This window comes from Poecilia mexicana, unplaced genomic scaffold, assembly GCF_051168715.1.
Source record: "Poecilia mexicana isolate PSO_F unplaced genomic scaffold, ASM5116871v1 scaffold_18, whole genome shotgun sequence".
In the NCBI taxonomy this organism is placed as follows: domain Eukaryota; kingdom Metazoa; phylum Chordata; class Actinopteri; order Cyprinodontiformes; family Poeciliidae; genus Poecilia; species Poecilia mexicana.
In genome coordinates this window covers 766,769-788,829 of record NW_028263387.1, presented here as the reverse complement: position 1 = coordinate 788,829, position 22,061 = coordinate 766,769, and the positions used below count along the sequence as shown (strand labels likewise).

Sequence of the window (22,061 nt, the reverse complement as noted above, 5' to 3'; positions counted from 1 at the left end):
CGGTCGTCCTGTCCCTGCAGCTGAAAAACACCCCCATAGTTTCGCTGTTGGGATTGTATTGGGCAGGTGATGAGCAGTGCCTGGTTTCCTCCACACATACCGCTTAAAATTACCACCAAAAAGTTCAATCTTTGTCTCATCAAACCAGAAAATCTCATAGTCTGGGAGTCTTTCATGTGTTTTTTGGCAAACTTTATGCAGGCTTTCCTATGTCTGCACTGAGGAGAGGCTTCCGTCAGGCCACTCTGCCATAAAGGCTCGACTGGAGAGCTGCAGTTATTGTTGACCATCTCCCCACTGCATCTCTGGAGCTCAGTGGTGATCTTTGGGTTCTTCTTTATCTCTCTCATCAATGCTCTTCTCCTGCGATTGTTCCGTTTAGTTGGACAGCCAGGTTAAGGAAGAGTTCTGCTCGTCCCAAACTTCTTCCATTCAAGGAAAATGGAGGCCACTGGGCTCTTGGGAACCTTGAGTGCTGCAAAAATTCTTTTATAACCTTGGCCTGATCTGTGCCTTTCCACAATTCTGTCTCTGAGCTCCTTGGGTGGTTCCTTCCACCTCATGATTCTCATTTGCTCTGACCTGCGCTGTGAGCTGTGAGGTCTTGTATAGACAGCTGTGTGCTTTTCCTAATCAAGCCCATTCAGATTAATTAAACACTGCTAGACTCCAATGAAGGAGTAGAACCATCTCAAGGAGGATCAGAACAAATGGACAGCATGAGTTAAATATGAGTGTCACAGCAAAGGGTCTGAATACTTATGACCATGTGATATTTCACTTTTTCTTTTTTAATAAATTTGTGTTTTTTCTGTCAAGATGGGATATTGAGTGTACATACAAGAGAAATAATATGAACTGTTTTGATTTTAGCAAACGGCTGCAATGAAACAAAAAGTGGAAAATTTAAAGGGGGCTGAATACTTTCTGTTCCCACTGTAAATACTGTTCATGTCTTGTCACTCTCTTGCCATTAATAGTTGGGTTAGGGGGTGTCAACACTTTAGCAAAGCACTGTCATTGCTGGTTGTAAACAGATGGGTAGATGGTCTGTTTACTGTTAGGTCTGAAATAGTGCAGGGCGTCTCTGTGTCGGCTGACTACCAGCCAATGAGACACGTCACACACCTCAGATCCTCTGTCCCCCTCTTGGGCATGGGGCAATAGGGGGCCAAGGGGAAATTGGCAACACTGAGCCACTACTGGCACTTTCATGTGTTGTGTGCACTTTCATGGCAGAAAAGTATTTCAATTCTACACAAGAAATAAATCAGATCAGATGTTTGCAGCTAATATAGGGTGTGTGCTCACCAGCAAGCATGCTTTGTTCCTTTGTGGTGACCGGAGATATGCCTTCGCACTATACAAAAGTAAGGTATGAAGACAGCAGTGAACAGATGGAGGTTACCAGTGCAAGCAAAATGATTGGGGATAAGAAAAGGAAGATTTCTTGTCATAGCCAACTGGGTCAACAATGAAAAAATGTTCCTGAAGTACTAGATGATTTCTGAAAAGCTAGACTTTGTTTAGGGCTTATTTGTTCCTTCAAACCAATGTTATTATAGGTCAATATAGTGTGTTTGCTAGTTTTTGTTTGTTATTATTATTTAAATATTGTTTAGTTTTAGGTTTGTCATACTTTGGTTAATGTTTTGGTGCTGAAAAATTATAAACCTTATATGTATAATATAATAACCTGACCTGGTCATTTTATATAAGGTTATACAGTTATTATATGATATATTATTACCAATGAAATAACAAAAACTGAAATTCAGAAAGCATTTTTGTTAACTGAAATAAATTAAAATAGTAATTAATGGGGGAAAACTATAACTAACTAGAGCCTTATTGTGCATGTAGAAAAACTAACTAGCTTAATACTTTACAAATATAGAACAAATATAGAAAATATCATCTACTTAGCAAACCAGAACTGGAACCAACATTTTGTTATAAACTTACTAATAGCAACACTGTGAACAACAATCAAACATCGAGAACCAACATTTAGTTCTATACCTCACTAATCAAGACTCTCCTGCTAGATTATGCCTTCTGGAGTACTTATTACTTTAGACCAACATTTAGCTTTATACTTTAATATCGGAGCAAGAGCCAGAGTTAGGGATGCTGGTTAGGGACGTTGCAGCAAAGGCATTAAGGTTTCTGCCACTGTCCCATTCACATGGGAAGCACTTTAAGCTTCAGGACGGAATTACGCAACACACAAACACATTGAGCAGTAGGTAAAGGCAAACTGTTTGAGTCAGTACTCCACACAAACTTTCATCTTTAAGGTGTAGAATGATGCTTCTAAATTGTCATAGAACAAAAACAAAAGCAACATTAACATAAGGTTAAGTGTTGCTTATCTACAAAACAAAGTCTACCTTTAACCCTCTTGCCCTGTGAGCACACTACAAGTAGCTCTTTGAAGGTTAATGGATGTCATTTCTACCTTTCTCTTCTGGCATTGTCGCTCAGCAGCTGCTCATATTTCAAGAAGAAGAATTCCAGGTGAAATCCCAGAAATCTTTTCTGAATCCACTGACAGTGTTGGAACACATCCTCTGCATGCAGCAAAGCTCTGGTGTAATGAAAAGCAGAGTGAGTTTTCTGTCCGCCACTATCTCTGGAATGAGCTGGAGATCATGTGACTGTCTCTCTCTCCCACCTCTCTGAGTTATGGCAAATATTTGTTATAAATAGAAGCATGCAGAGCTCAAAGAGAATGTCACCTCCTCCTGATGAGCTCCTGCTGGGTGTGTCCCAGTCTTCCTAGTCTACACAACACTCAACTTTGACAGCTCACTGATAACCTAACCATTAAGAATGCCAGAAAAAAAAAGGAAACTCATCAACTTGAATTGACAAATATAAAATATTGGTCATTCTGAAAAGTCCCACTGAAAGGTAGTCAGTGAACATATCAATGGCAAAATGAGAAGTTTCAGATTTTGATTGTAAGCTGTGTAGGAATGCCTAAGCTGTTTATTTAAATATCTCTCATTACATCACAGTATGAGGTTGGCACTTTTTTATGGCTCTCTTACTGGTTGTAGAGTATATATTCATTATCCGACATGATAAAGTAGTACCAGCTACTTCTTTTTTAGCCAGTACTACAACTGTGTCTGTGAACAGTCATTGCATTAAACACATTAAAGGGAAAGTAAAGAGTTTATTGCACCTTTCACCTCTTGAAGAGTTAATTCAGACTCAAGATAGTCCCTATCAGGTTTATTCAGGTTAGATTGTGTCACATTATTCTCAGAAGAATGTAGCTCAGAGTAGAACTCTGAATCTGCGTCTTATGTCAGCAGGGTTGGTTAAAAGAGTGCTGGTTTTAGATTTGATGATACAAACATTGTGGTTTGGGCATTCTTATGTCATTGTGCCAGCAGCTTGCCAGCCATGCATCTTTCCTTTATAAATCCTAATTTGCGGTAAATAGAGAGCAGCTGCTGGTCTGCCCTGTCGCCACCCTTAAATATATATGTAAATTAGTATAAATACCGGAAGTCTGCCACCACATGAAGCAGTAACCATGGCAACGTCCTTGTTTGTAGCAGTATGAGTATTTATAATAATAATGATTATATTTATACATTTTAAAAGTGCTTTCAGGGCACACAATGTCACCTCACAAAAATAAAAATAATACATTTTAAAGAAAAAAAAAATCCAAATTAAAAAAAGGAAAATAAAGAGATCGTGCAAATGCCTGTTAGAACAGTAGAGCGTTTAGCGGGGATTTAAAAACAGACAGCGTCCCTGCCAGCATGCCTAGGTGGGCCCCATATGGGGGAAAGGAGGGCTGACATATGGGTCCCATATGGGTTTGTCCGCGGGTTCCACGGTGGCCCCACGTGGTTTTGGAGTTAATCTGCTGATCCAACCCTGTTTTCTTTTTCAGTAAGAATGAAATTACCCCACAGATAACATGCATTTCGTGCGCTTCAGCGACCAGAACAGTGCCTTACATCCTTATGAGACAAAAACTGAGGAAATATATTATTTACATTCTAGTGAGGTTTTAACATCCTTTTATTTTTATCTTCTTGATTTTATGTGTGTTTTAGGTTATTGTCTGTGAATAGATGTTGTTCAGTTTCATTGTTTACATTTAAACAATAAAATATTAAAATCATGAAAAACATCGGGTTTGATGCTTCTTGGTCTAAATAACTGAATGTTGTCAGATTTCAGTGTATTTAGGTGAGTTTTGACACTTCGTAGTTTGATATTGTCCACAGAAAAGTTTGTGTGGCTGCCGCACATTTTCACGCCAGCAGAAAAGTGTGCGTATATTTACACAAACTTTGACGCCAAGTTCATTTTTATACATGCTGACTTGTGCGTAAAATATGGCGTCGCACTCTTTTTGTGCTTTATACATGAGTCCCATGGTGATTTAGAAATTTGGAATTTCTTTCCAAACTGGGAAGAGCACTGTTGATTTTAAAAAGGCGTTTTTCCTCTTTTTTTTAAGAGCTGACACGTAGGAATTTATATCATCGCACAAAATGGTCTTTATTGCTTCCCATAAGATGGAATCAGATACTTAGGGTCAAGGAATGAGACACACTCTTGACGGGGAAGACGCAGAAACAACAGAGACTCACAAGACAGAAACTGAACACAGAAAACACAGAAAAACCTTAATATAAATACACAAAAACAGGGATCATGACAGTTGGGGAAAAAAATCAGTCCTGCAGTGAGATTTATGTATATGTGAATAAAATGAGTAATTTCTATATGTTGGATGTTGAACTGTCCAAATATCAACCATATCCCTAATCTAGAAAGGGGTCAAGAAAACAGTTCTAATCACTTACAATTATTATATTTGAATGGTCATCATCTGGAAGCAAGTCAAAAACTTCTCTATGCTGAACTTTAAATGAAACGCATGTGCCATTCTTGATAAAATATGGATATACTATCTTCAGTCAATATTTATAAAGCGACCAACACTTGAAGTGACAAGGGCAAGTCAGGCATCCCAACAACATTCCATTGAAACCTTTATGTATCAGCACAAAAGAACCCACTGTTTGGCTTTTAAAGAAGAAATGGAAGATGATTAGGTTCTCTTCAATTGCTTTTGAAATTAGATAAAAGACTGTTATTAATAATGAAACACCCTAACATGACAATACTGTATATACAGAGTAGCAAAACAATGACTTCATTCTTCATTCAGCTGGTACAGGGTCACCTTAGGGTAACAATGATGATGTTGGACCTTCTCCATGTTCAAGACTCCAACAGAACAATGGCCACCTCTATAACAGCAGACAACCCGCTCAAACTCATTAGGCAGGGAGCCAGACAAGACTGAATCACATGTCCTGAAGGAGTGGACGAATCGCCATTACTGGTCTTATGATTGATCCTCAAGTGCATGACCTTGGTAAATATGTTTTGTAGTGTAGAATGTAGTTGGTATATCACTTTGAGAGTGAACAAAATTCTTGCATGAACTACACAAAGAACAAAATTGAAGAAACACTGAAACTAAATGCAAAAATGTAGTGAAAAGGCAATATGGTGGTATGACTAAACAACAGAGAAATAATCATAAATTCAAACAGATGAAAACCATAGGCACAATGCTCCTTGACACACTCTGGGTTGGTGTTTGCAAAGCAGCCAACCAGGAAGCATCATTCATTAGATCTTAGCAGCTGAGTGCGGTGAAGGCCTATTGTAACCATAATGTTTATTTTCTTTTCAGCTTCCATCAAATTAATTGACTTTTTGGAGGCCTTAACATATATGAAAACTCGCCAAACTTGGCGGTAATCACGCCTGTGTGAAATTTACATATTTTAAGGTAGTCGCCAAAATCACAACAGAAACAGCTCAACAAGCCTCCTGGCAACTTTCAAAACACTCTGTGCACTTCATTGTAGAAGCATGATAATTGGTACACTTGTACAACTCCTCAAGGCCTGCAGAAAAGTCTCTTGCACCCATTGCCTACACCAAACAGTAAGTTGTATGAGGGAATTTTTTTTGCCGTAATCCAAGAGCATACATTTTCAGTCTGAAAGCAGGATTTCATGTCTTTTGCTCTCAAAACTTTTAATGCTTTTGCTTACATTTTCATTTTGAAAGCAGGACTTTATGTCTTTCTTCTCAAAACTCCTAACTCCTAACTCAAAACTTCTCGCGCTCACACTTGGTCTCTGCTCGGACTCTGCTCACTTTTGGGAACACCTTTTGGCACAGTCGCCTGGCAATCTCTCAGCCAATAGAATGAAAGTGTTGTACCGGGTACATTTGTTTCTTTCTAATGGCTGTGTGTGTGTGGCTACTATTGACTGAAGTAACCTGCGCCACCCACTGGCGACTAGTGGGTGAGACACAGGCTTAAAAGCTGGGGAAGGTTGTGAGTATCTTCAGTCAGAGTCTTCTTCAGATTCGCTGCAATATAGACCTCTACAAGAATCGGTATTCCTGCCAACAGCCATCACTGTCTACAATAACTCTTTGAAGAATGGATTAATGAACTACACAGTTCAGAGAAACATGGTTGAGCAAGTTTGGTGTAGAGGAGCTTCACTAATCTGGACAGAACCTTACAGAACAACTTTAAGGATAAATTAGAGCAGAGACTGTAAGCCAGACCTTCTTGTCCATCATTAGTATCTGACCTAACAGATGTGATCTGAAATATCAAAATTCCTTTAAGGACCTAAATCCTGTGGGAAGTTTTGTCAGAATAGTTGAAGCTGTTTTAGCTGCACTCTGGGCCTTCATTCTAAACCCTAGATATAAGTAGGCCTGTTGCGATAAACGATAAATCAATTAATCACACGATAAATTAAACCTATCGACCTCATTTTAATTATCGGCTTTATCGTCTCTTCCTGCTGTTTTTTCTTTCTGTTGATGACATTGAAAGAAAAAAGGCTCAACTTCAGTGCTCTCCACTGACCCTCCCGTCCTCATTTCCTTAGTGTAATGTCCAGCTCACACTACACGAGTTGTCGGCCGACTGTCGGCCCATTTTCAAAACATGAGAGACCACACATTAGCCGACAGAAACTCTAGGTAACGGTTCGATCGGGTTCGATCGTGCCGTGTGGTGTCCAGCTACATGGGCACAAAATAATGTCTACATACAAGTCCAGTTAACTAATTTTAAAATCAGTAAAGCATTAATCAATGCTTTACTAGAATCCACCTGTGATGCATGTGGCTAGAGTCAGCATAAAGTCCTGACTGAATGAAAATCATTATAACCTATTTATGTCACATTAACAAGAACAACTGAAAAGTTACCGGGTTTATCAACTGCGGTAGCAATTTGGCTCCAACTCCTCCCCTGGTCATTTCTATATTCTTTGTATAAAATGTTAAATATTAATGTTGTTTCCACGTATCATCTCCAATGTCCGCTGGACTTCGTGTCGCGCCGTGTCAGCTGTTTGGGATTCCCCTCTGTAATTTTCCCTCAGAAAGCCCGGAGGAGAATCCGCGCTTTCTGATTGGCTACCTGTCACATTCAGCGTTAAGCTCCCAGTCGGGGAAAACCCCTGATTTAGATCGGAGCGGACACGACGATCTACCCTAACACACCACACACTGCAGGATGATCGGTTACGAAATCACCAGCGACAATCTTAGATCCGCCAACGTTCTAAAAAAATAGGGGCAAAAAAACTGTGTAGTATGAACTATTGCATCAGGTGGTCGGATGTGCCCATCTTCTCTATTTAAATCTCGTGATAACTGAAGGGCAATACAGACCTCATAATCTGTACTCTTTTGGTTGAATGCAGTATTTATTTTCACTTTGGTTTTTATTCAAGTACGTTTTTTGTTAATGGAGACTGAGAATCCATTTTATTTTTGGTTGTTTTGTTTATTTAGTTTATCAGTTCCAGTGTTATGTGTTCTTTTGAAAATAAAGTGCATCTATCTATGGCAGGAAATCACATGCATTATTGGTCAATTCCATTAAATCAGTGTCAAAAGGTCTTGAAACAATATCGCAATAATTTTTTAGACAATTAATTGCTCAGCAAAATTTGTTATCGTGACAGGTCTAGATATAAGGAATAACACAAGTTTGTATGTGTGTGAAGGCAAGAATATATTTCTATTTTTGTCACTCTGTGACCCATTCCCAGTCATAAAATATTGCTAGCTAAATTAGCACTAGCTAATTTAATTTCCCTTTGGGATTAATGAAATATTTTTGAATTTGAACAAACTTTCCTGTGCATAAAATCATTGAAGTGTATGTCGATTATCGAACATTTTACAAAAAATACAAATATTTGATTTATTGACAGTGTTGAGTTGAAATGTATTTTATTGGTGATTTCTTGATATATTGTAAAGTTCTTTAGTCAATTCTAATTGTTTTTACATGTTTAGTAGAAATAAATTTTGAGTAAATACATGGGTTTCTTGGTTAGATATACAGATTACTGTTGTAATAAACTGATCTGTACAGTGCTTGTTATGTTTTATCCTTTGTACAAATACAAAGAAGCTATATAGTTGTTAGGATCTGTGTTTTCTGTGTAGTTTCTGTCTGTCTAGTCCTGTTTTCCCCTGAGTCTCTGTCTTGATTGATCCCAGCTGTGTGTCGTTCCTGTGATTACCCTCCCAGTGTATTTGGTCCCACCTGTTGTCAGTGTTCCTTGTCGGATCCTCGTCGTGTAGCACCCTCCTCTAAGTCTGTTTCCCTGTGGACTCTTATCATTAAATTCATCATTTTCACCTTCATCCTGGCCTGCCTGCGTCTCATCTCACCTCACCAAACCCTGAATCATGACAGTAGGATCCGACCAAACAGAAGGTGAGAGACGGGTCATGCGGACAAGACGGAGTAGCGCTTGGCGGTGTTTTGGAGCGGTCCCCTTGGAGGAGTTTTGTGGCGGAGCTCTTCTGTGGGGATCGCGGCTGGCGATCCCCCTGCCTGGAGTGGAGCAAAGCCGTCGCCGCAGCCCTGAGCCGCCGGAGGTCCCGGCCCCTGGGCAAAGCCGTCGCCGCAGCCCTGAGCCGCCGGAGGTCCCGGCCCCTGGGCAAAGCCGTCACCGCAGCCCTGAGCCGCCGGAGGTCCCGGCCCCTGGGCAAAGCTGTCGCCGCAGCCCTGAGCCGCCGGAGGTCCCGGCCCCTGGGCAAAGCCGTCGCCGCAGCTCTGAGCCGCCGGAGGTCCCGGCCCCTGGGCCCCGCCTGCAGCTGCCTCCGGTCCCCGCACCGAGGCAGCGTCTGTCCCAGCTGCCTCCGGTCCCCGCACCGAGGCAGTGTCTGTCTCCGCTGCCTCCGGTTCCCGCGCCGAGGCGGCGTTTGCTTCAGCCCCCAGTGTTTCCCGAGTCTGCTCCGTGCGAGCCCCCAGTGTTTCCCGAGTCTGCTCCATGCGAGCCCCCAGTGTTTCCCGAGTCTGCTCCGTGCGAGCCCCCAGTGTTTCCCGAGTCTGCTCCCCCCGAGTTTCCTGAGCCTGCTCCCCCCGAGTTTCCTGAGCCTGCTCCCCCCGAGTTTCCGCCCCTTGAGCCTGCTCCCCCCGAGTTTCCGCTCCCTGAGCCTGCTCCCCCCGAGTTTCCGCCCCCTCCTCCCGAGTTTGCTGATTCGGTCCCTTCTCCCGAGCTCCTTGTGCCTCCGAGCCCTCCTCCCGAGTCTCCGGAGCCACCAGCCGGCCCACCTCCCGAGTCTCCGGAGCCACCAGCCGGCCCACCTCCCGAGTCTCCGGAGCCACCAGCCGGCCCACCTCCCGAGTCTCCGGAGCCACCAGCCAGCCCACCGGAGCCTCCGAGGGTCTGCCTCCTGCGCCGACGACGCCCGCCGGACCAGCCCAAGGGGGTCCGCTTCCTGCGCCGGCGGAGGAGACCGCCGGACCCGCCTCCTCGCTTCCTGCGCCGGCGGAGGAGACCGCCGGACCCGCCTCCTCGCTTCCTGCGCCGGCGGAGGAGACCGCCGGACCCGCCCAAGGGGGTCCGCTTCCTGCGCCGAAGATGCCGCCCACCGCGGCCCAAGCTTCGCCTCCTGTGCCGTGGGCGGCCCCCGGACTGTTTTCTGTTCCTGTGAGGATTTAGTTTTGGACTCTAGCCTTGTCGCCCCCCCCGCCCACCCTGTTGGGTTGTTTTTGGTTTGGTTTCTGGACTCTGGCCCTCCTTCCGTCGCCCCTCCGCCCTCCCTGATGGGTTGTTTTTTTTGTTGTTTTCTGTTGGGCATCTGGTAGCTGCCCTTGAGGGGGGGGTACTGTTAGGATCTGTGTTTTCTGTGTAGTTTCTGTCTGTCTAGTCCTGTTTTCCCCTGAGTCTCTGTCTTGATTGATCCCAGCTGTGTGTCGTTCCTGTGATTACCCTCCCAGTGTATTTTGTCCCACCTGTTGTCAGTGTTCCTTGTCGGATCCTCGTCGTGTAGCACCCTCCTCTAAGTCTGTTTCCCTGTGGACTCTTATCATTAAATTCATCATTTTCACCTTCATCCTGGCCTGCCTGTGTCTCATCTCACCTCACCAAACCCTGAATCATGACAATAGTAGGGTCACTTGACTATGTGGCTACAGGTGTTTAGTGTACCTTGTAGTTACCCTCAGCTTGTAGTTTTACTCTTTGTTTGCAGTATAATGATTATCTCCCTTTGAATGCATGGCTGACCTTGATGACTGCTGCCATATCAAAATGTCTCCATGTTCAGCATAGATGTTTGAATTAACATCAAGCACAGATCAACTTGGGGCTAGGAAAGTAATGTACAATGACACATATTACTGTTTTTGTTTTTAGAAAGTGACAAAAGACCCTGCTCACAAATAAAATCTAAAATGTGTCACTTTGCTAGGCATCAAATAGTTTCCAATTGTGTTTCTCTCCTCAATTTATTTACAGAATTGTTTCATCTGGAGACAGATCATAGTATTCCAGCTTCAGTCCAATATATGTTTAGCACCTCTGAAAAGTCACATGTGTGAACAAACTGCTTGTGAGAGGGTAAACAACATGCCATTCCCCACATCATCAAAGGCCTGTGTAAAACAGCAGGGTGAGGGGAAATGTCACAAGCCAACACCAGGCTGCAGGCCTAATTACTGCTCTGAGTGTGTGTTTGTGAGAAACACCAGCTTAGGTGCTTTGCACCAGTGAGCTCAGCTAGTATTTACCCAGTAAAAAAGGCTGTGGCATCCTCTCTGAGTATGCAGAGGAGCTGTGTCCATTGCTTTTTCACTTGGCATTGGTGGGTCAGGACTGCAGAAATAATCCAGTCAAAGTTGTCTTTAAACTGTAGTATACTGGGTTTTATTTCAGAATGAATTGAACTGAATTTTATTTCTCTACGATAGACTTCCACACATCAAGATGCAGGAGGAATGTGGTCTGCATCATGAAGGACTCCACCCATCCTGCACACAGACTGTTCCAGCTGCCCCCCTCAGGCAGGAGGCTGAGGAGCATCCAGAACAAAACCACCAGGTTGAGCAACTGTTTCTTCCCTGCTTCTACATCTTACTTTTTTCAAAATGTATTTATTTATTTACACACACATATAGCATAGAGTACTCCATTATTTATTTATTAGACTTCTTGATGTGGGACCTGAGTTTGAATTTCATTCCACAAACAAGCAATAGCAGAATGGTATGACAATAAAAATAATTGAATCCTTGAATAATCTCCATCTCACAACATTTACAGTCATATTCAATGAGTTAGAATATATATTCTGACAAAGCTTATTTATTATATTAAAAGCACAAAAACTTAATGTGGAGAAAGTTGCATTTTATGTTAAAACATTTATTTGACAGAGAGATTGTTATTGTTTAAGCAAGTTTTAATTTTGTCTGAATCAAATACAATATGGTACATATTTTGAATTACAGTTACTTCCTAATTCAATAAGAATTGAAAAGAGTAAGTAAGGAATCAAATCAATAAGTAAGATCAATAATGGGATCGGTATCAATAAATTCTTATCAATTTCCATCCCTATGCCAAATAGAGTGAAGGAAACACAAAGAAGCTTTGGAATTATTTTACTGCAATAGACAAAAAATGCCATTAAGGATCAAGTACAAAAACAGTGAAAACATACGAAATGATCCCATACTCAGTCTGTTAAATTTGTCTTGCTTCAAAATGATTTACTTAGAACAGTAATCTTATAGTTTCTTGTTCTAAAATAATATGCAAATTAATGTGAAGATGTTCCCCAAACTTTGAGGATTGTTAGTTTTACAGTTTTTTCTCAGTGACCTTTGTTCATTTCTCATACCACTGCAAACATTTGTCCAACAGGTAGTGCATTTCTTAAAAAATAAAGTTTTAAGAAGCTTTTACAGTTTTTCTACTTTCTGATTCAACATTTAGAATGTGTCAAGGTTCTGATAGAATGATGTTATGGCATTTTGCTTACCAGCTTTAGACCAAAAGATATAAGCTTAAGGCTACCAGATTCACTCAGAGAGAACAGGCAGAAACCACGAGAAGTTATTGACTGGGTCTCTCCTCATGAGGTCTGTGGTAGTGATCTAGCAAGGAATTAACGGACAAGGTTCAATCATCCTTCCCCATTAATCACTAAGTATTATTCCCTGAAGTGAAGCTGCTCATTGCAGTGAGGTTGTCTAAGCATCCATCCACTTTTCCTTCCATGGCATAGCTGGTCCTATTTCCATCAGTCATTAGATCAGAGGTGGGGCACACCCTGGACAGGTTGTCATTCCATCACTGGGCAACACAGAGATATACAACCATACAAAAACACACACACACACACACACACACTCATGCCTAACTGCAATTAAGAATAGTCAATTTATCCGGCTGTAATGTTTTTGGACAGTTGGAAGAAGTATCCAGAGAGAACCCACACATGCATGGGGAGAACATGCATACTCTATGTAGAGAGACCCAAAGTCAGGATTCAAATGGTTTTGTTGTGAAATAAAAGTGCTACCAATTGTGCAGCCCTGGAACTAAACCTAAGGCCTGTAAATAATCCAACCAAGCTTGGATTGCTTCCATTGGTAACAAGTAAATCAACTAAGTCTATCCAACTCAATATATTATGATCATCTAACTCAATGTATTTATTTATTTATTTTTACTGAATTCATTAGGTGTGTTTAAAATGCCAAATTTAAGTCAGTCTTACTCAAATCATTTAGTTTACTTCAAATAAAGAAGGAAACTAATAAATTATCTCTTTTTTACCAGGGTTTTTTGGCTCAGGAGGCCTTTATTTAAGAGTAGTTAGACAGTAAAGTGGGTAATGACAGAGAGGGAAGACATGCAGCAAAGGTCATCAGGTTGGAATTGAACCTGTGACGGCCGCGTCGAGGACTAAGGTCTCCTTATGGGGGTTGTCCTCTACCCTAACTATCATAGCAGGTACAGGATCTGTCCCTGGTGAAGCTTCTGTCATGACATCAGATGTAGGCATGGGCAGAAATCCCAGGGGAGTCGGGGGGCACGAACCCCCCCAATCTTGGAAAAGTCTAGAATTACCCTCCCAAAATAAATCTGCCTTTCATCAAAGAAAAAAATTTAAATACATTTTTAACTCCACCCCTGCCATTATTAGAACAATGGTTCAGTCCAAAGTATAGGAGGAGCAACAGCAGCAATGTAAAATGCTGGCCATCTGGGAGCAGTCCTCCCTCCTTCTTGGCTAAACCAAAACAGCAGAAGAAGCTTCAGCTCTGCCAGATATTTTTGTTTATATCGACATACTATTGATGTGAGATCTCGGCGGATAATGTTTCACAAGTAAGATGGAAATATTACTATTTATATTTTGTGAATAAAATATTACCATACTGTATTTATGTCCACCTGCAAAATGCCAGCTAATATTAGCTATAGTGCTTAGTGTAATACTGGAGTTCAATCCCCGCTATGAAGGCTAATCGAGATTTTATAATTTTGTAATTCTTTCACTCTGTCAAAAGTAAGATAGCTCCCGTTTTTGTTTAGAAGGTTTCACATTGAAAACGATGTAGGGAGAAGTGGAAATGTCTATAAGGAGAGATGGATTCACTGCACCTCACGGATGAATCTCAGCTGCTGAATCTCTGCTACAACAACTGGACTGGAAAACATGAACAAAACCTATATGGATATTATGTATTTACTCATGTGCATATAAATATGTGCAGTTTAATAAATATTATTCAGCATTAATCATTATTTAATCATCTTTGTTTCTCTATAATTCTGTGTTTGTATATTTATATAAATATGTATTGATATTACTAAATAATATACTTTAAAAATTATGACTGGTTGTGTGCTTTGTAAAATGCTCATCATACATCAATATCAAAACATTCTATTCCTAATCTATTCTGTTTTACCCATTAAGAATATTTAAATATGCTGAACCATGTATCAATCTAATTCAAAAATACTTAAAAACATGAATTTCCTTGCAAATGTATCTATGATATCTGTTTGAATAAGGTTACAGCATAGTAAATGTTGAAAATCAGTTTAGTATTTGGCGAGTTATGATACTTCATTATGCCTGTAATAATGGCCGCCCTAAATCAGCGACAATAAGCAAGAGCGGTCTATGAGGCGTCTATTCTTTATACATGTCTATGAACGGTACAGGCTCAGTCAGAGCAGCTGAAGTGAGGAGCTAGCTTTGACTCTGCAGCACAAACAAAACACTCGCCAGTAAGTAAATACTTAAAGCACAAGATAAGTAACACCTTTGATTAATTTCACTCTTCAATAGGAAGAAACACATTAACAATAAAAATCTGACTGCATTTCATTATTTTATTACTTTGGCTGAATTATGATAAATTGCATTGTTATGCCTTGCAAATCAAAATGAGCAAAACTGGCTACATTGATTTGACAGACTAAAGCTTTTTTTTTGTCGAAGGTAGCAAATATCTCAATTATATTTAGCTCTTAACTCTTACATTAATGAGAAGAGTTTGAAATGGGAGGGGCTAAGTGCTACAACTAGCCGACAGTTCTGTGAGTAGGAGCCGAGAGCAAATATAGAACAGATAGAAAAACAGAGAAAAGGTGTCTTTATTTCTTATCATCTTCAACATAAAGCCTCTAAAACCATACACAAAAAAATCTGGCTATTTTTCTATAAAAACTCTGGTGCTTTGAGTGTTCAGTTTAAGTTATATTTCCCAGATATGCATTATTTCTACCTACTTATATATTAAGTAAATAACACAAAACTTGTATTGAGAGCCACTACAATAAATCAATATTTATGAGGAATTTTATCAAGTGGAGTTACTCATTAAAACTTGCTTTTATTAGCCTTAAATTTTTGTAAAGGTATAGCAGAGATCATATCCAAAGTCATATTTAAAATTTTAGTTTGACTTTTATTTTTCTCAATTTGCTTACTGAGAAAAATACAGGTTTGTATTTTTCTCAGTAAAATACTGATCAAAAATGACTCACTAGTCATTTTTGATCTTGCAGCTTGAACACATTAAAATCTTTGTAAACCACATATTATGTTACATTTCACTGTAACTTTGCCAACCCCCCCCCACCCTCAAAGAATTGCTCTTAAAAATTCTGTTTATTGTCCCCCCGCCCCAATAATGAAATGGGATTCCCTCCCTTGGACGTAGGATACGAATGCAGAATTGAACTTAATTGTTTCAGATGCACTTTTGAGATTGCACTTTCAGAAGTGTACTCTAAAAATACACTTTTTAGAGAATACATTTGCTGCATGTCTTCCCTCTATTTATTAAGTTGGATAAACTTATTTGAATTACTTATTACCAATTGAAGTCATGCAATGAAGTTGGTTCAGCTATTTTCTTTATTCAGTGTACAATATATTTTAAAAACTAAAATAACATGTTGAAACATGCATTTAAAATTATTTAAATTCAAGTCATATTTTAAGCACAATGTGAGTGATAATGTAATTTTGGATAGTTTAGTGTTTTAGTTTGGATCAACTTAAAAATTTGAATTTACTTTCTGTAGAATTTAGTCAAGTAGATTTGAATTATTAGAAAAATATTATATAAGAAAGAGTGACTTAAATTTGTCATGTTAAAAACAGTTAATGAATTAAGTTTAAAAAATAGGTAAATTGAGTTGGATAAATGTAATGCATTGGGTTGAATGATCATAATAAATTGAGTTGGTCAGACATAGGATACAAAACTGGCATTGAACTCAATTGTTTCAAGTAAAGTCAAAGTAAAAAAGTTCCTTTAAGTTAGTTAGATTTGTAACTTTTAATTGAACACAAAAAAGTATGTTGTCATCACTAAACCAAATGAATTAAATTAGATTAAAGTAAATAAGTCCATAAAATGAACAACAGCCAAAAACACTTTTTAGACTGTAGGACCTGACAGAATGAGATCACCAAAGGGTTTAGCTGTGGGTACCATCATCCAGCCAAGTCTGCATAAATGCAGACTTATCAGGTAAACAGTTTCATATCCAGGTGAAACAATCACACTGAAACAGGCGTAGACGGAAAGCTCAACTCAGGATGTAACACTTTGTGTAGACTTGAGGAAACACCAAGATAGGATCAGGACAGGATCCCTAGAGGATCAGGCTACAGCGGACTGTTTGCACTAGGTTAGATATTCTTCATGGTATTTCTGTAAATCTATTGGCCAGACCAGATGGAGCACATTGGCTCAGTCAAAATGAAATTGAGAATCAGGACAAAATTAAGGAGAATACTGGAATACAATGAGGTTCTATGCCCTTTTGTAAATTGCACACATTAATAAGAAGTCAGTTTAATTAAATAGGATTCCCACTCATAAAGCAAAAGATGCAACGATATTTGTGTGAAGTGATACTAGAGTGGAAGTTCCTGTGTTCCAGGCAGCATTCTTCACACATTCAGAGGCAAAAGGTCAGACTTTCTACTAGTCCAAGTTCCAGACAAACAATAGCGTTTGGTAAGCTCTTTCACAGGCAGTTTCCAGCTGTGTGCTAATGGATTTCTGCTGTCTGGAGAGCCAGACACACTGCAGAAATCTCATTAGTAAGTTCCGGATATTCTCGTTAAAAAACAGGGCAACCAGGATGTTCAAAGGTGAGGAATAAATCAATAGTCAGGTAGTATCAGCTTAATAACTTATGATTTTTACTGAATTGACTATAAGTGATCGAACAATTCTTGTAAAATCCACAACCAAGATTCATCTGAACATGGCCTCGTCTTCTCTAAATAGAACATCTTTTATTTGAAATGAAAGTAAAACTCCGATTTCTTATCAAGTCTTGAAACTAGAAAAGTATACCCAGAGAAAAGATGAGCACAACCACAAGAAACTATTAAAACCAAAAACAAAAAACTTTTAAATGCCCAAATTTGAAAAATATTTGACATATTTGTAAAGGTTTGCCCTGCGACAGACTGGCGACCTGTCCAGGGTGACCCCGCCTCTTGCCTGGAACGTTACCTGGAGATAGGCACCAGCACCTACTGACCCCACAGGGTCAAGGGTGTATAGAAAATGGATGAATGGATGGATGAAAAGGTTTGTCAGGATGAGACCTCTCTGAAACAATATGGAAAGCAAATTAAAAAGTTGCACCCAAAAACCACACAAGCTGGCTCTGCCTCTCATGCCTCAGGCTAAAGGGTGAGATTATCCTGAACTGTCGCTGTAGTTTTGCAGCTGTAGGAGCAGACAACTTTTCCTCACTTTCTAGACAAAATTCTAGATCGGTTCTCAGTGACAATGTGGCCAATCCATACAGGCAGATCTATCCAGTCTAATGCTATGTTTTGTGCTTTGAACGAAATCATACTTTATTATTTATTTTACATTGTTTTTAGAATTCCTAATTGAACTTTCTGAACCATTTGACAGAAGATTTTTTAAAGTTTATTTTGACATGTTTCACCCAAGTAGTCAACCTATTGTTTTAGTTGGTTTCAGTTTATTTATTATTCACTGTACATTGACTGCTATATTTCTAATTGCACTGACGAACAAATTAAAGTTGTTGTTTTTACATGTTTGATCAAGCTTGTGATTTGTTGCAGATATCAGTATCAGAAGTAAAGAAAAAGTGGATCGATGCATCCCTAGTTTGGCTGTGACACCTTCCTGGAGGAGGACATTGGCTGAGAAAATGCTGCCAACAATGAAATGTTCTCCCTCCCTGACGTCACCTTTTTAGTTTTCATAAATATAGAAAGTAATCCTATATCAGTTTGTCTTTTTTTGTGTATTCTGCTCTGTCTTCTCAAGACTCCAGTCATACGTGGTAGACGGTTGCTTGTACTGAGCCAGGGAGGTTTTCCTCTCCACTCTCACTACATGTATGCAGGAGAAATCAGTGTCTAGCTTCTGGGCTCCCATAGAGGTGAAGGGCTAAATTTAGCCATTTGACAAAATTTTATTTTCTAGTTTTATTAAAATGTAGCTTCAATGAAGAGAAAAAACACAGAACATAAAGTTAAAAACTAGAACAACAGCTAATAATGCAAGACTGGAGAGCAGTAGGAGAAAGTAGCAAAGTGAGGAAAAGTGGCCATCATGTCCTCCAGTAGCATAACTACAGAGACAGTTTGCCAAAGCCAGTATAGGCTTTATAACAAAGGAATGTAGACAGGGTATCTGTCAGAAACTCTAGGAACCACCAGTAAACATGAAGTCTGAGAGCAAAGTGCTAGTAACATCTGGAACAATCTGATCTATAACAGAGCCTGATTATTATGGGTTTTATATGTGAGAAGACTTTGAAATTCTATTCTGGATTAAACAAGGAGCCAATAAAGGGAAGCTAAAATGGATAGATGTGATCTCCATTTTGAATTTTCTTTTTCTTTTTGCCTCTAGTGGCCATTAATGAACACTAGAATAACAGGAAAAAGGGAAGACATGTAGCAAGTGGTCCAAGACTGAGAACTGATCCCAAAACAACCAGGTCAAAGTCAATATACTCCACACAGTCAAGTCTATTTGGTCATTTTCAGACTTATAAATGCAACTGGATAGGATGGATTTTATTTAGGAGTGCCAGATAAAAGGAACACATATGAATGCTGCACTTTTCAAATTTTATTGAATAAAACCCTCTTCCTCCCACCTTACTTTTGCATGACTTTGCATTTGTCAAATAAAATCCAATCAAATATACCAACATTTGTGGTTCTAATGTGACAAAATGCTTAGATTTTTTGTCTTGTATGCGTAAGTTGTGGAACTTGTAGCATTGACTAAAACGTGCATTTTTATTACTGTGTACTTTCAGAACTGCACTGGGGCAGGGTTTAGGTAAAAGTTCCCTTTATTTGTTCCATTAGGGTCCACAGAGACAAAAGCAGCTGTGGCAGCAGCAGCAGCCCACCAGGACAGCGACCTGCCGGGGTTCAGTCTGAACAAGGAGTGACTGCAGTGTCCCACTAGAAAAAGATCTCTGTACACCCCATCCTCTATAATTAGCAAACATGACTTTATTTGCCAAAGAACTATGATTAACAAACAATATGTTTGTGCATAAATGTGACAAAATGTTTACTCAAGAAACGAAAAACAGCATAAACAAAGACAGAGCAGCAACAGACGAAGTGCTGATTAACAATACACAAGATCTGGTCGAAATAGCCAGATCCCTTCATTGTACCTGCAGTCAAACGCTTTAGCAATGTCTTTCTTACCAGCGCTGCTCATGACAGCAGTCAGATGTTTTCTTCAATCAGATGATGCCTAGTAAACAACTCCCCGTCCACAATGACCCTACATGGATGATGCCAGCAGCAGCCTTAGACAGCAGCCTGCAGTGATGAGGACGAGAGGGGGATGACTCCGGGCTGTCCCCGCCTGCTGATGCCGCTCAGAACTCCACAAACAGCCGCATCAACAACACAATGTCCTGCGTGGGATCCACTGCGGAGCTGCTCCGGTTCCCCCCCGCGCGCAGCACAAGGCGCAGGCTGGGTGTGGGTGCACCGTGGGGCAGCGCCGCTGGAGTCAAGTTAGACTGCCATCGATATAATCGCTTCCGCTATGACCTTTCAGATTTATATATATATATTATCAGAATAAACCGGACTAATTGGTTCTTTGCTTGTTTTTACATTGACTGCAATATAACTTTTATTCAAAACAGTAATTATTTGCTCAAAAATACAATTTGTTGTAATTAAGCTGGAAAAAATGAAAATGAATAAAATTATTGAGTTAAAGTTTTTCTTTTTTAGAATAATCTGTGTATTTTATGTGTATTGATTTATTTATTGTGCTATTTCTGCTATTATTTTTAATATGTCAGTTTTGGTCCTCCATACTTACCTAACTTTTGTTTTTGTCCTCTTTCCCCCCAAACGTTCCAACCGTTCACCAGTCAGCTTCTAGTTTTTATTTTGGAGGGGACATATCCCCAAGCTTCCGGTTTAGTGTTGGGTAACAGAAATCGATCTGACAGAGGATCCAGCGCCTCTCTGCTGCTGGCGTGAGAACACATGGGAGATGTAGTCCATATCAAATAATAAGGGGTTTATTTCATTTCATCGAAACATTTGCTTTTATGTTATTTTATTTGAACTGGATTTAATTTTGATTTGCCTCTGCAGGCTATCTACTGGCTCCTGTCCAGTGTCTGCTGGATATGGGTGCCAAACTATTCTGCAACCCCCATTTTTAAAATTTATTTTACAAAACAATCACGGTCAACAAAATGGGGCTTTTTTTGGTCAGAACTTTATATTAATACCTGTATTAAACCACGTTTTCATGTCAAAGATCCCTATTAGGACCAATCAGCAGCTGATGATAAAAACTGATTTTACATCTTCCTAGTTCACTTTATCTATTTATTTTATTTTACCTTTATTGACCAATGATATAAGAAACAAAGTGAATAATATCCTCCTGACTACCAGGAAAAAAAAATAGTCCAATCACCATTTTTTTTAAATCCCACATTCTTCGTAAGGTAATAAAAGGTTTTATGCACTTACTTTGTCTTGTCCCATAGAATGTGTTATTACTGATGAACACAAATTTTATGTATTAGAAAAAGATATGAAAAAAAGTCCCACCCCTTCATATGTGGTATCATTGAAAAGCCCTAAATGTCCTCTCCAGATACCAAAAGGAATTAATTCAGTAGAATGCAGGGGGTGGGAGATATTCAAGTTTAGAAATGTCCTCTACAGAGGACAAAAATGAACTACTGGTAGTCAGGAGGATATGGAGCAGCTCATCAAAAGCAAAGATTTAATGTAAAAATTAACAGTTTCTTTCCTTCAGCCATTAGATTGATAAACAATAGTTAGCTGACTCTGACATAACACAGCCACTTTATCCACCTGTTACTCTGCACATGCATACATATGTTTTTTTTCTTTTTCATATTCATATTTTATTTAATTAGTTATTTATTTGTTTTTGCATCATGCCAATGCAGGTACCAAAAAAATCTGCTGTGACTGGCTTAACTGACTACTGTCCAGTTTCACTAACCTGCCTTTCTCACCAACCGACCTCAGGTGGTGAAAATAGGGGACTGGACATCATCCACCCTGGTCCTCAATTCAGGCACACCACAGGGCTGTGTGCTTAGTCCAGTTCTTTTTACATTGTTCACTCATGACTGTCTAGCTATCCACTTCTCCAACAGGGTTCTAAAGTTTACAGATGATACCACTGTAATGGGTCTGATAACAAACAATGATGAGACCCTGTACAGAGAGGAGATCCCAAACCTGTCCCAGTGGTGTTCAGTGAACAACCTGGTGCTCAGAAACTCTTGCATCCATCCACTCTCAGAAGTTTCTGGATTGTTTTCTCTTTATTTGGTAATTAATTAGAAGAACAGATGTTGCTTTTTAATCATTATTGATCAGTTTTAGGAATTCAATCAAATAATTTCAGCTCTGATTGAAATATAAAAATTTTCTGGCTATATCACAAAACAAAAATGTATGTGTTGTTGTTTTTCATTTAGAAGCTATGCAAATCATAGGATTATGTAGAATTTTAAAGTGCACTTCTTTTTGCTTTGTTAGAGTCAGTATTTATGAAGGAAGAGCCAGGCCTTTCTCCAGTTCATGCTTTCAGTTTGACCTCTCCATTAAAACTTACCTTTAGGTACAATGCT

General features: G+C 39.7%; 1 protein-coding gene across 5 annotated transcripts in view; it reads right to left on the bottom strand.

Moving 5' to 3' along the window:
- The window catches only part of ablim2 (actin binding LIM protein family, member 2), a 264,772-nt gene extending 244,879 nt beyond the window's left edge, over positions 1-19,893 (bottom strand). For 2 of the 5 annotated variants that reach the window (XM_088015825.1, XM_088015822.1), the window contains exon 1: positions 2,462-2,762. In XM_088015825.1, coding sequence (XP_087871951.1) covers positions 2,462-2,477 — 16 coding nt within the window. In that variant the 5' untranslated portion in view covers positions 2,478-2,762. Of the gene's footprint in view, positions 1-2,461; positions 2,763-19,617 lie in introns of those variants that run through there. The other 3 variants (XM_088015821.1, XM_088015823.1, XM_088015824.1) reach the window with 3 other exon arrangements.
- Positions 19,894-22,061: the final 2,168 nt, after the last annotated feature.